At 42.1% G+C, this 15,083-nt stretch overlaps 1 protein-coding gene across 1 annotated transcript in view; it reads right to left on the bottom strand.

The window, feature by feature from the left end:
• Positions 1-9,380: 9,380 nt before the first annotated feature.
• rab2a (RAB2A, member RAS oncogene family) overlaps positions 9,381-15,083 on the bottom strand; it is a 32,889-nt gene continuing 27,186 nt past the window's right edge. Inside the window, exon 8 of the mRNA XM_030751852.1 lies at positions 9,381-10,221. Coding sequence (XP_030607712.1) covers positions 10,126-10,221 — 96 coding nt within the window. The 3' untranslated portion in view covers positions 9,381-10,125. The remainder of the gene's footprint in view (positions 10,222-15,083) is intronic.

Raw genomic sequence — 15,083 nt, forward strand, 5'->3', positions numbered from 1 at the left:
AGTCACAAAGTCCCTGATATGATGACATATTTTGGAAGTTGTACTCAGCGATACTGCGGAGAACACTCAGTACTTTGCTCACCAGAGAAGTCATCTTCTAAACGCACATCCCTGTATTTATGATGTTTTTTTCCTCTCTCTGTCTTTCATCACCCATTTATATATATATATATATATATATATATATATATATATATTCTGCATGTCCTGCACTCTGCTGGCTGATCTCCAGAGATATCCAAACATATTTCACCTTCCTTTCAGTACGTCTTCAAATTCAACATGCAGAGACTTGAAAGTTGCTCGAGTCACTGTGAACATGGTGTCTGCAGTTAATATACTCAAAGTCACAGATGCAGATTTCAGGGGAGATGCAGGGAATATGTTACACATGCATTAGCCCTCCTGCCACCACCTCAGTAAAGACATGAAAGAAGCAGAGGATCTGATTACGTGTGTGTGTGTGTGTTTACATAAATAAAGGGATCATGAACTGATGTAGAAAACTCACAAAAAATGGTGGAAATCAAGAATGTGATGCTCTAAAGGTTATTGGGTGAGTAACCCCAGACCTCCCACTGACCGCGTCCCCTCCTTTAACAGCACCAGCCAGTGAAACCTACAACCATGCTCAGAGTTTTGTTATCATGCCGTGTAGGGCTCAATTTGTGGAAAAAAAGTAAAGAACTGTGGGCCTATATATGATTTATTATCTCCGTCAGCGAAACATTTATAGAGTATGAATTTAAACCAAACCAGTTTGTAACTGCTGCATTTGCAAGAATGTTTTAATGTCTTTGCACAACATTCCCAGCGCCATGCTTTCTCCTTCTCTCACAAACACACAGAGTGAGACAAAAGGTTAAATCTGAATGAAACAAACTGTGTCACAGCGAGCAGCCCCATCATGAGTCAGCAGCACAGGCCACAAACATGTGGCCTGTGCTGCTGATTGCGGTCACATTTCCTTCTGGCACCAGATGACTGAAGTACTTTATTGAGTTTTATAGTAATATGCCATCACACCTCAGAGGGGATACTGTACTTTACCGTGTTCACATGATCGCTATGCTTTACTCTACAAACACACCCAGTTATGCCACTCACCTTGCTGCTCTGAGTTTACAGGCTCAGTGAAGGAATCCCTGAAATATGAACTCAAAGACACGACTGGTAACCCATAAAGGAAGTCTGATGATTCACTCAGACCAAAGGGAGCAGTGTTTCTGATAAGAAGGATCTTGCTGTTTTTTGATGTGTCAGAAAACAACTGAAACAGGAATAAATGATATTTTAAATAAATCTCAGCAGGCTCGAGGATCCACGCTGAAACTGTGCGTTTAGGAGAACTTAATGGAGCGAAACTACGTGATGACCTGAGGAAAAACACAAAGATACATTTGGACCTGAGATGGACGCATAAATGACAAATATACCAATCACATGTAAAGATCAGGCTTTGATCCTTCTTCTCATAAACTGTCATTAAATTGACTCTTACTCCTAATTACTGAAAATCACATGCAGGCTCTTGCTTACTGATATGCAACCATTTACCTTAAAAATGAATGACTAAATCTAACACGGTCATTTTTACCTGCTTTTAGGACTTATATTGGATTATGTTTTAGGTCATATTTATGAAGCTGTACGGAAGCTTATATGTTTTTATAGTTTTAGTCAGTAATGATGCCCAGCTCCGATGTAATGGAAGTGCCACAGGTACAAAAATCCTGATGCATTTGGTTGCAAACGTCTGTCCTACAGGCCAGGTTCATTTCTGCCCTGGAGAAATGATCAAAATATTCCTTATAAAGCAGGAAAACGATGCCAGAGTGAGGCACAGAGGAGGAAAGTAGCATCAGAAACAAACCTGAGCTAATCTGGTTATATGAGTATAAATAGGTGTGTGGGATGGAAATAGTGTAGCTCATTAGGAGGTTATGAGTGACAAATTACTTTTCTCTTTCTCTCTCTTCGCACCATTTACCACATGTGCACTGTTATGCAGCGATGAATTATTTCTCAGTGTGAAATACATAATATTCTCAAAGCTTGTTTGACCTTGGACATCTAATCTTACGATCCATTTCTAAAAACGCACAAAAATATCAAATAAACCAGACCAGAATAATTTTAAATGAATTTAAAGCCTATTTTTTATTTGACAACAATGCAATTAAAACATTTCTATTTTCATTTAAATATAGGCTCATTCTAAATTTAATATTTTCTGAGAGTGTCCCGCTGAGGCTGAGCATTTTAATCAAACTAGCTCAAAAACAGTCAACGCCACTTTTTTTTAGTACAAACAGCTGATTCTGATGTGCATTACTTATTAAGGTAGTACATCGTAGTATAATCAAGATGTGTGCGTATTCACAAAATTCATTGTGTAATTTTCATTCCAAGCAAAGTATTTCCATGTAGGTACAACTGCAGATTTTGCAGGACAAATGAGTACTTTTGAACTAATGAGTGATTTTAAAGGAAAAAAAAATATGAAAGCTATAATGTATTTTTATAAAACGAGTACCTTAAAGAGATTTAGGAGCAACAAACAATGTTTCCCTTCTTACACTGTAATTACACCGTATTAGTGCACTTTTTTACAATTACACTTTAACTACAGACAATAACTAACATAAGCAACAACAACAGGAAGCGATGTGTAAACTTTAAAAATAAAAACCTTGCTTCTGAAACAAATTTTATGGTAAAATCATTGATTTCAGTTTTTGTAAAAACCATTCAGCGTTGTCCCCTCTGAATGAGCCAGCATGCCAAAGCTGCTCCCATCAGAGCCTCTCTGTGCCTGCTAACACACGTGAATTATTACAGGAGATTAGGATGCTTTGCAGTAGCCTCACTCCCCTAATAATGATGTGTAATTACAATGTAAGAAGGGGAAACACTTTGAAACAGTATCATTAGTTTCTTTTGTTTTGTTTTTTAGGTGATGACACGCCCTATACTAAAAAGAAATTACATAGTAAAAGTTGGCCATAAATTGTGGGCTCTATTATGAAGTGCTACTCTTATTTATAATTATTACTTGGCTATTCAACCTAATACTTATTAGCCATAATCTGATTGAATTCTCCTTCTCATCAGTGTTCCTCCACTACATCCATTTAACATAGGCACACTAACACTACTGAACTGGAAGTAGGTCATATTTCAGCAATGGTCCAAATTCATCAAACTGAAGCGTGCTACACGGGCCCAGTCCCAGCATCCACACTCAAATCATCGAGTGCATGCAGTTCATTGTGTTGCACTGCAGGCAAACAAATACAGAATTTGTCCCCAACCCTGCAATCAGAGGATGCTCCCTAACACGCTGAGTTTGCATCTTTTTGTAAGCATGTGTATTTATTAGCATGTTGCTTTAATTTAATGATGTGGTTTTGACAAAAGAAAAAAAAAACATTTTCCTTTCGGTAAATCACCTCCTGTCCACTGTGGCAGATGTTCAGATCAGGCAGCTGTTTCCTCAGGCAACTTGGTCATAAAGCCACAATATTCAAAAGGACACGAGAAATCACTTACATGTTTCATTTCACCTCATGTGACTGAATGTGTTGGACTGACAATAAAAACCCTTGAATCCTTGAACGTGCGGCACGGTTCCTGTAAACGGAGTGTGAGGTTTGTCCGGTGCGGCGGGCGTGTCGGAGGTATTACCGGATTAGCTGCAGCACAGAAGAACCCCACCATCATAAAACAAGAGTGATTATTGCAGACAATGAATGAACCGCCACCGACATGAAGCTTGGAGAACAGGATGTTCGATGTATCACTATTTGTTTAAATAAACATCACATCACATGTGACATTTTGTAGACATGGTTCACAGTTTGTGAATCCCTCTGATCTTGATGATCTTCTAAGTTTGCCTTTGGCCCAGCATGAAGTACTACAGGAGTACTACAGAAGTACTTCGGAAGATGAAGTCTGGTGCTGTTTGGTAAATAATGGGTTTGGATCTTGAACATAGCAGATTGTGTACTTTGAGGTACACTGGTGCGGACCAAATATTCCCATTATGGAAACAGTGACTTCTCCAAGCAGAACATGCCCCACCACGCTGGAGAAACAGGAATGGCTCGAGGTGCAAACGGGGCACTGATCAGGTCTTCATCCCATCAAACTCCAAACTTAAAGAGGATCAGAGGTCTCCTGTCCATATTAGAGCAGTTTTGGCAGCATGAGACGACCTACACAATGCAAAGTGCTATCAAAAGGTTTGCTGTCTACACCTATAAAAAAAAGCAAACCCCATATTTGATTGGACTTCGGCTGCTATTTCCTTTGAGGTAATCTAACTGCACTTGTGCTTTTCTGATCTCCTCCCCTGTATAAAAAAAAACCCAGCAGCAACCATTAAACCTGAGTTTTATTTTGGGGACCAGGAAGAAGTTGCATGCAGGGAGCTAAATTGCACACTTGCACCTACAAGTGGTAGAACGAGACTTTCAGGGAGTGATCTAAAAACAGCAGCGGTGTTGGAAGGGGTGCAAAGATGCACCGGGAGGGGCCCTTCAAGGAGAGAGAGAGAGAGAGAGAGAGAAAAAGAGTAAACTTGGAATTTTTCTTGGTTTGAATTGCGAGGCTAATCAGTGGTGTACAGCCACGACAATGGCCAAAATAGCACATCTGGTTGCAGCTGTCAGCGCTGCGACTGCTTGTCTAAATGTTTTGTGCTGTAGATGGGTGGAGCAGATCACTGGGTTAATTGGAGAAGCAGTGGCCCAGTATTCCCCCTCAGACCTCTTCTTTCACATGTATCTTTGTTTCAGGTCGCACAACGCATTCAACACCATACTGTGCACCCACACATTATCCTGACCTCAGCACTTTCCTTTCTGCTTGTGATAATTTCATTTTTTTTGTTAAATAAAATAACAGTCTTGGAGGTCTTTTTGCTAACACGGTAACTTGTATCCCAAAGATGTGTCAAATGTAGAAATTTAACACTGACCTCATGCACATTAATGACACTTTCAAGATACTTAAATTATGCCATCACCTACAGAGAAAAGTGACCTGTTAGGGTAACCTTACGTCAGACAATTAAAACCCCTGTCGATTTTCCTCGGCTGTAGCTGAACTGTAAGCAAGTCGTTGCCGTTTCTGACTAGTAGCAGCATCATTCAGTGGAAGTGTGCTTCAGTAACAAGTGCTTCTGCTCTTTACAGCTGGAACTGTCTGCAATAGGAACAGAGCTCAACAGTGACTGCGCGATGGCTTCCAACCTTCTTCCACTCGCAGTCCTTTTCGGATTATAATTGCTTGTATGCTGTAGTTTTTGTTGTTTGTCTGCAGTTATCAGTATGGTACAGCGACTTGTTCCTGACTGCAGTCACTGCTCTCAGTTTCTGAGGTTTCAGCACTCACGAGCTGAACACGGTTCTGTTGGCAGTGGGTTAACAGACCACAGGGAGCTATGGCCTGCCCCTTCACCTGCAGACAGCATCTGTTTCCAGATGGAGGCAGTGCCCAAAGTATGTGGCTACTCTGTCAGCCAGCCATGAAAAGTGAATTTCTAACAAAGACTGAAGTGAAACTGAGTGTTAAAAACAGTGAAAGGTGTCTACCACAGCCACTGTCTGTACTTTACTGTATTTTTAACCCTTGACGTTCCTGGTGAACTCAGCAATGGGAGAAGTGTGCTGCTCCGTTCTGGCCAACTCGTACACCAATCAGCATTCGGCCGATGTGCAGCCAAGGTATTTGCCTTTGGGGTTTTGGAGGACTGCATGGGAGCACATTTGTGCAGGTGGAAAACCCCTCCCAGCAGACTCTTCTTTTGTTGCCACAGCGGATCATCTGTTTCCATCTCACCAACCCTCTGCATGTCCTCCTTCATTACATCCTGTACACGAACCTCCTCTGAGGTCCTCCTGCCTGGTAGCTCCATCTTCATCACCCTTTGTCCAGCATATCCACTACCTCTCCTCTGCACATGTCCATACCATCTCAGCCTCATCTCTCTAACTTTGCATCCAAACAGCTCAGCCTGAGCTGTGACCCTGATCTACTCATTTCTAATCTTCTCCATTCTGGTCACTCCCAATGAAAATCTGAAGATCTTCAGCTCTGCCTCCTCCAGCTCACTACCATCTTGTTAAGCTTCCCTTTCACTCTTGCTGCTCATAAACTCATCCACCTTCACCACCTCTGCTCCTTTCATGTTCACCTTTCCACCTGCCTCCCTCTCATTCACATACATGTATTGTTTTACTTCTACTGACCTTCATTCCTCTTCTCTTCAGAACATACCTCCACAGACTCTTTCCCACCTGCTCTCTACAGATCAGTGTCATCTGCAAACATCATAGTCCACAGAGACTCCTGCCTGAACTCATCTGTCAGTCTGTCCATCGCCATAGCAAACAGGAAGGGGCTCAGAGCCCATCCCTGATGTAATCCCACCCCAACTTTAACCCATCAGAAACTCCCGCCACACACCTCAGCACTGTCCTCATATGTCCCAAGGGTGCCCTCAATTCCTCTTTACTAATCCTCCGCACTTTGATTCATTCTCCTCCATCTGTCCTCGCTCTCATTTTCTACATTCATCAGCTCCTCAAAGTTCTCCTTCCATCCTCTCTTCACCTGTTAGTACATCTCCATGGTTACCCACCCTAACCTGCTGCACATCCTTTCCAGCTCAATCTGTCAATCGATACACGTCCTTTTCACCTTCCTTAGTGCCCAGCTTCACAACTCACCCTAAGCCTTGTCCTTTGTCATTGTTCCTCTTTTTATAGTGTGTTCACCACAGCCACTTCCATCCTTTTAGTAAAATCCACTACCACCTTTCCTTCCACATTAACCCATAACACCATAGCTAACACCACCTCTGTCCCCTCCACCTACATGTCCATCAAAGTCAGCGTGGGTAGAGTCGTTTTTTTTTTTGCAAGTAAGTAAAATGTGTTTTTTAAAAAAAACAAAAACCATAAAAACCAAGGCTGATATGCAGGGTTGCGGTTTCATGTCATAGCTACTTTGAATGGTTACATCATTCTGGCTCTTAATGAAAACACCTATGGAGAATATAAATGACATTTCCACATCAGGAACCTACTGTTGAGCTGCCACAACGATCCTCTCTGCTTTCTTGCTGAGTTATGCACGCTCATTGATGTCATTACAGAATAAAACCTTAAACTGTATTATTTGACAAACTAAATAATTGATTACTTAAACTGCCAAATTTATGTGCCGTTACTCATTAACAGTAGTCTGAGGACATAGAAGTCTAAAACGTTTCATTTTTCAAGCAGACTCCCGTTTGACCAACCTTCACTGTGGAATACAACCTCCATGATGGCTCAAGGTCAAAGGGCACAGATCCTAGAGTGCACGTCCTTCCCTGCTCAGTTAAATCAGATACAGTATAACAAAACGTGGACCCATCACGACTGATTCATTCAATCACAGAGTAGTCATCAGCATGGGAGGAGCCTCATGGCATTAAAAAACAAAACAAAACAAAAAAACAAGAGAAAATACAACTTCAGGCTTTTTGGATAGTTTTTTTTTTAAACACTGTATTTTTTCCATCTCCACATAACCATCAAAATTACATGTTTAGAGTTTAGAATGTTTTATTATAGTTTATTGTGATAGCATTTTCATTTTTTTGTTTTTTTTTTCCAAGGTTTTATTTTTTCCAAAGAACAAACACAGCAAATAACGTTGAGGGGGAGGAGGAGAGGCAGGTAGAGGAGGGGAGAGTGAGAGAGGAGAGCCACATAGATAAGATAGATAGATCAATCCATTAATAGATAGATAAGGTAAGTAGGTAGATAGACGCATCAGGTAGGTTTGGCTTGATCCTCCCCCTGTAACCCCTCTGGGTCCACACACACATACACACACACACACGCACACAACATGTTGCTTTACAAAGAATAGTCATCATCAGAATAAGATTAATAACTGTCTGAATATTTCTAGGACTTAAAAAAAAAGTAAAATAAGAAGAACACAGATTCACTCGCACTGCTGTGAAACCCAAAACAGTTGTACGGTTAGCCTGGAGAGCAAACACAGCTAGGTTAGATAGACAGGGATATATGTATGCACCATCTACCTTTGCATACATATGAGTTTGTGTGTGCGCGCGCATGGTGGACGAGATGCAAAGGGTTATAAAAAAAAAAAAAAAAAAAAGAAAGAAAAGAAAAAAAGTGGGTTTAGATTCAATTTAAATGCCCTCAATTCAAACTGGGCTTCTCTCGATGTCTTATCATGATCTCTCTACGTGCGTGCCTCCATTACTGTGCATGTGACTAGCTAATTAGTGGTCAAATGCCTATCTGCAGCTAAAAGGGTTATTCTTTTTAGCAGTTGTCCAAATCTCTCAGGGGGTGGAGTTAAGGCAGACAGCTGATTTCAGGTCAGATTTACATGGGCTCAGCTGATGGCTTTCCCTACCCCCCCTCCCCCCTTTTGATGAAAACACAGGTAAACACAATCATTTGGCATTAAAAATAGGGACAGAGCGCAATCGCTACCAAACAGTCCGAGAAAGCGAAAGAGGGGAAGGGAGCGAATGGCCAAAGCCGAAGCAGCACAATATGATCAGAACAGTAAAATGGTGCCATTCCAGTGGGGATCATGAAGCCAAAAAAAAAAAAAATGCAGCAGTCATCGATCAAGCTCTAAACAGTATACATTATATATCTGCAGGCTAATTCTTGGTGGAAATCTTAGCTCACTTTGACATTTTCAGTTGGAGTCCATTCTGCACCGGGGACCGTGAATGCCTCTGCGCTCTCCTAACAGCTTATTATCATTCATACTTGTCATTTAAAAGAAAGGACACCGCTGACCCTGATGTAAAGGGGCAGCTCAGTACCTTTGAGTTTAAATGAGAATTGCTAAAAATGCTAAAAAGCTGTGTGAAGGCTCTCTTTCTTCAATCCCGCGGTGTAGAGATAAACAGACCACAACAACGTGCCAAGCTTCAGCTCAAAAAAAGCTACAGAAAGCTAAAGATTCATATATACACAAAAAACCGCCAGATAAATACAGCTAAAAAAAAAAAAAAAAAAAGAAGCCTAAATTACCATTTTCCCTCTTTTTAACTTCTTAACTTCATTATGGCAGCCGCTGCCCTCCACATCCCTTTAATGTTTCAGCTTTCCTGTCTTTCTTTTTTTAACGTCTCTCCCAAAGGATCAGTTTTCACGCTCAACAGTTCGGTCTTTTATTCTCTCTCCGTGTGGTTTAAAACACTCTGTAACCAGTTTTTAGTGTTCAGTAATACAAACCATCTGCAATTCAACAAAAAGGGCACAAAGAGAGAGAGAACAAGGACGAAAAGCAGGGAAAAGGAAGGACAAAGAGGACATGATTTGCACTTTTTTTTTTTTTTTTTATGGACAGAAAATACAGAGTGACTTGGACGCCTCCCACACCTCCCAGACTGACAGTGGAATAGTTGTATCATCCCTATACACACAGGCACAGCATGAAAACTGACTCAGCATGTAGAGACATGTCCTGCTATCAACACAGTCTTTAAAAACATGTACAGATGTGTGTATAGACAAAACACGGTGCCTGGTTTATTCCATATAGCCAGCCAGTTAAGCGTGCTTCACTTCTACCCTCGCTCCTGTCTCCATCTACGCAAAGTCAACTCACCACAGAGCTTTGTGATTCTGAGATACTGAATCATCCCAACAACACCCACAAGAATTCAGAGGAACTGCTGAAGTAACACTGCAGCAGGTCTGTGTGTTTCATTTTAAATAAAAGCTTAAAATCTAACCAAAAACTACAAGTTAGGTGGGCAGATCTGCAGGTGAGGCCGACTCTGTCCTCGTAAGCCTGTAGAGTGACTGGTTGGGGGGGGGGGGGGGGGGGGGTGCAGCCCCTACACCCATGTGATTGGCTAAGAGGCTCAGGGAAGATGATGTGGAGAGAAAAGAAGACAGTGGATAGATGGATGAAAAAAAAAATGCAGCAGTAGAGAGAGAGAGAGAGGTTAAACTGTTAAGAGAGCCTGAACAGTTCTGTAGAAACGCAAAGGGAGGGTCGGAGAGGGCGAGGAGGAAGAGGGGGGGGTCGAGGCTGGAGGCTGAGGAGGTGCGTTTTGGGGCTTCAGCAGCAGCCCCCGCCAGCCTGGTGCCCTCCCTGGCTACTGGAGAGTGTGGAGTTGGTGGTGGGATGCTGGGGTCCAATCTTAATACCATTAGCCTGTGTGGACACAAACACAGAGAGAACAGAGCTGAATAAAAACGTCACCTGAAGAAGAACAGAACAAAGCTTTAAAGGACAAACTCGGGCTCGTTATTACATTTCACACCCACACCTGTCTGATTAGTTTCTGTCCATCTCGTACCAAACCAGGACTCTACACCAATTTAAATACTGGATTGACTTTTCAGTGTTTCACTCACTACCTCTTAAAATCCCCCAAAATGTCTTTACACCTTTTACCTGCTATTTTACAATCAGCTTTTCTGGTTTAGAGTTCTTGATTTTTTCTCTTTATATTCTGCTCACATTGGGAATATTCTTACATAAAGTTGGGTTTATTAAAATAAATAAAACTAAAATGAGTCAGGCTTGTAAGCATAACAGTCAGTGGTTCTGATGTTCACTGGTTGGGTAATAATCTGGTTTTCAACTCTGGGCATTGGGAAAGTCTGCTTTTTTTATTATGTGTAAAGCTTCACTGTCACACCCCATTAGTGGACCCTTTTTTTTTTTTGGACCAAAAAGACCTAGCTAAATCAAATCCACAGGAAGCATCCTACTTCACAATGGCCTCTTACTCCAGAGTGCCCTCCCCGTCTCTGCTGTGTTCATCAGTGAGGCTTCAGAGAGCAGCGGTGGACAGTGTGACAGATCCCTTCTGACTCTCTGAGTGACCATTGAACTCGTAAATATACTCAAAATCAGGACACAACCATCAGCTTTAACTCAAGAGCACAGTGCCGTTGTTGCAGACATGAGTCGTATATAAACTGCTCCACAAAAGAGGCGCTGACAGTTTAAGAGTCCGTGGCATCGTTCATGAATAGTCTGTTTGAAAGTTTCTAAGTGGTATTTAGCAGCCAGCTAACCCTGCAAGGTACTACTGCTGGCAGTCCACATATTGAAGTGTCCTTGGGCAAGATACTGAACCCCAAACTGCCCCGAAAATGCTTAAAAGGCATGAAGTGCTGTACAAATGTGTGTGTGTGTGTGAGAATGGGCTTGTGGTTTAAAAAAAAAAAAAAAAAAAAAAAAAAAGAGTAGTAAAAGAGTTGTACTCAGTAGAAAAGTGCTATACAAGTACCAGTCCATTTACTTACTAAACCTATATAAGCACTGGTTGAGAGGACTCAGCCCACAGCTGATGTGCACCAACATAAAGAGCACAGTTATAAGGTAGGATCAAGCCTTTTTGTTTACACTACAGAACACCATCACTGAGGTGACGTATGTGAAATGCTCCAGTCTGTAAGATGTGGTATAAAACAAGCCAGACCAGTTTCATACTACTCTTTAAGTTTCATGTTGCTGCAAGATTCGGGTTACTGTTTAAATTCCTGTAGCTGAGCTCAAGCAAACGCTCCTCACAGACTGCTGGGGGTTTCCTGCTGTGCCAGCACATAGTGGGACCGGGCCCCTATCAAACAACAGGTGTACTAAAGCTAGGAGAGGGCAGTGTCTATGGGTGAACTTGCAGCTGAGCTTAGCGAGCTGTGCAAGATGGCAACTGATAAGTAGAAAACCTTTTAGCGGCATTTTGGATTTAGTCCAGTGGAAAAAGATGAGCTAGTAAATGTGGGTGGAGCTGTGGTCATTATTGTCCTCTAGAAAGTTGTGGCTACAGAGGAAGGAGGTACGCTGTTCCTAGCTCTTAATTTTCTACTCACTCACTCAACTAACAGTTAGGATCATTCACAGTGTGGCTGATGGTAGCAGTGCTAGCACTAGCAGCAATTTCCTCCTTTCTTGACCCCCCAAACAATAAGGGTCATGTATCATATATCTCAATGAAATGGGGGTGGTGGGGGGTGGTGGTGGTGGTGGAACAGGTCCAGCTACAACCAAAAAAAAGTGCAATCATAACACTGGACTAAATAAAGCCACCTCAGAATGACTGTGTGTTATTGCTTTCATGCTGAGATTAACACTGCACTGCGCCTGTGGGAGCTCCTATTAGATCTCATCACAGAGGAAGCAACAGGTGCTGCTGGGTTGAACAAAAGCAAAGGAAACACCAGCAGCACTCAAGGACACTGGGGGAAAAAAGAAAAGCACTTATAAAAGAAGAGAAAAGAGGAGCGAGGGAGGCAGGCAGGCAGGTGGGTGGTAGGGAGACACTTTCATCTCTCCCTCCCCTTCTCTGTACCGTAGAGCTCACTTTCCCTCTGTGTTTCATCACGTCTCTCTCTGTGTGGCTGCAGCACACTCTCAGCCCCGCTCGCTCTGCCTCTGTATATATTTATCTCCTCCTCTCACTGTAACTCCCCCTCCTACATTCAGTAGCAGTAGTGCCTCTGGGAAACCCTGTATGCCTTTAAATCACATTTATTGAGCTAAGGCCTTGTGTGTGTGTGTGTTTTCTCATAGTGGCTGCCAACATTTCTGGTGGGGCTTCCCTCTCTCTCTCTCTCTCAGCCAGTCAGCTGATGCGGTTTGGCTGGCCGGCCTGCCTCCGCTCGGTCTTACTGTTACTAATAACAAAAACACTCTGTGGCTGGCTTCCTCTCGCTCCATCTGCCTACTGCCTGCACTTGAGGGCTGTTGAACCCTCCAGTACAGGCAAACACAGGCCCAAAACTCTGGCACTGTGTGTGTGTTTGAGGACAGCAACATGATTTACATCATGTGACTACACAGTTACGGAAAGCATGATACCTCTGTGCTTTACAATCTGAGAGATGACCCTCTGGAGTTGGACAGCTAACTCAGAGCCCATCCACAGCCAATTTTACATCCACCTTTCAACAGAGATCCATCCTGGGGTTGCTATGCTCCCTGATGCTTTATTATCACAACCAATCAGAGCTTTGTAGGCAGCATTATGAACTGTGGATGCTATAAAAACACATCAGGTATCAAAAGTTCAATGAAAGACTGAAGACCAAACCTATTTTAGAAATACAAATCAAATGAGGAAAGTGAGGCTAAATAAAAGTATTGAATTTATCCTTAAAGCCTTGAAGTTTAAGATTATTATCAAAATGTGTTCAATAATGTGGAAAAATAGAAAGACATTTAGCATACAGTGTAGGCTTGGTTTACAGGTCCAAGAGTAGCTCATTTCTAAGCTAACCTGAATCTAACGAGCAGACTGGACAGCAACAGCTTCTTTGTCTTAATCATTTTTTTAATAATCTTCAGTCAATCAATAATATCGTGTATTGAAGAAAATGTATTTTTGTTTGTTGATTATAGTTCTGAGAACGAAATCCTGAATCATCAAAAGTCAGCATCAGCCAAAGACACAAATCAGTGTCAGGGTGGGCACCGTGCGTAAACTCTGCAAATCAAACATGTGGAGCTACCCACTGTGGCTTTCAGCTCATAAAGCCCACAAAAAACAGGATTTCAAAAAATTTGAATACTGTGGAGAAATCAGCCCAAACTACTTCTCAGATTTTGCAGAAAAAAAAAGAAATTAGGATCACATCAAATCAATCAAAATATGGTACTTTCAAAACGATATGTCACTCTTCAATACTTGGTTGGGATTCCCTTTGTTTTAAACACTGCCTCGATGCGACGTGGCATTGAGGCAATCAGCCTGTGGCATTGTCTGGGAGTTATGGAAGCTCAGATTTCCTTGATGCTTGCTGTCAGCTCTTCTTTGTTGTTGGGTCTGCTGGCCCTCATTTTCCTCTTGAGAATACCCCGTAGATTCTCAATGGGCTTTAGGTCCGGCGAGTTGGCTGGCCAGTCAAGCACTGTGATGGCATGGGCATCAAACCAGACTTTGGTGCTTCTGGTGGCACGGGCAGGGGCCAGGTCCTGCTGGAAGATGAAATCTGTATCTCCATACAGATCCTCAGCAGAAGGAATCATGAAGTCCTCTGAAACATTCTGGTAGACTGTTGCGGTGACCTTGGATTTAAGAAAGCAGAGTTTACCAACACCTGCACCAGACATTGCACTCCAAATCATGACTGACTGTGGATATTTCACACTGGACCTCAAGCAGTTTGGGCTCTGTTCCTCACCGTCTTCCTCCAAACCCTTGGACCTTGATTCCCAAATGAAAGGCACGCTTTACTTTCATAGGAAAAGAGGACCTTGGACCACTGGCCAACGGTCCAGCCCTTCTTCTCCTTGGCCCAGTTGAGACGCTTCCTACGTTGGCTCAGGTTCAGAAGAGGCTTGACCCAAGAGACCCGACAGTTGTAGCCCATCTCCCGGCTGCGTCTGAATGTGGTGGCTTTTGAAGCTGTGACTCCTGCCTCATTCCACTCTTTCTGGATCTCTGCCAGATTCTTGAATCTTATCTTTTTGATAATCCGCTGAAGCCCACGGTCATCTCTTCTGCTGATGCATCTTCTCCTGCCACATTTTGTCCTTCCACTAGACTTTCCATTGATATGCTTGGACACAGCACTCTGTGAACAACCAGCCTCCTTAGCTATGAGGCTTTGTGGCTTACCCATCCTATGGAGGATTATCAATGATGGTCTTCAGGCCAGTCTTCCCCATATTGAACCGAACTGAGATATTTGAACCAAACTGAAGCAATTCAATGACACCTGGGGAAACCTGTGCAGGTGCTTTGAGCTTAGTAGATGATTAGTGTGTCACACTCAGTTTAAAACATTCATGCCCTGCAAAATTTGGGCTGATTTCTCCAGAGTATTCTAATTTTTTGAAATCCTGTTTTTATGAGCTTTATGAGCTGGAAGCCCAAATTATGTAAAAATAAACAAATAAATACTTGAAATTGTTTAAATTGTGGGCCCTGAATGTATAATCTATGAAAGTTAAAATTTTGAATGGAATTATGGGAATTAATCAACTTTTCCATGATATTCTAATTTTTTGGAATATATATATATATATGGAATATATATATATATATATATATATATATATAT

Source organism: Archocentrus centrarchus, chromosome 17 (assembly GCF_007364275.1).
Source record: "Archocentrus centrarchus isolate MPI-CPG fArcCen1 chromosome 17, fArcCen1, whole genome shotgun sequence".
In the NCBI taxonomy this organism is placed as follows: Eukaryota; Metazoa; Chordata; class Actinopteri; order Cichliformes; family Cichlidae; genus Archocentrus; species Archocentrus centrarchus.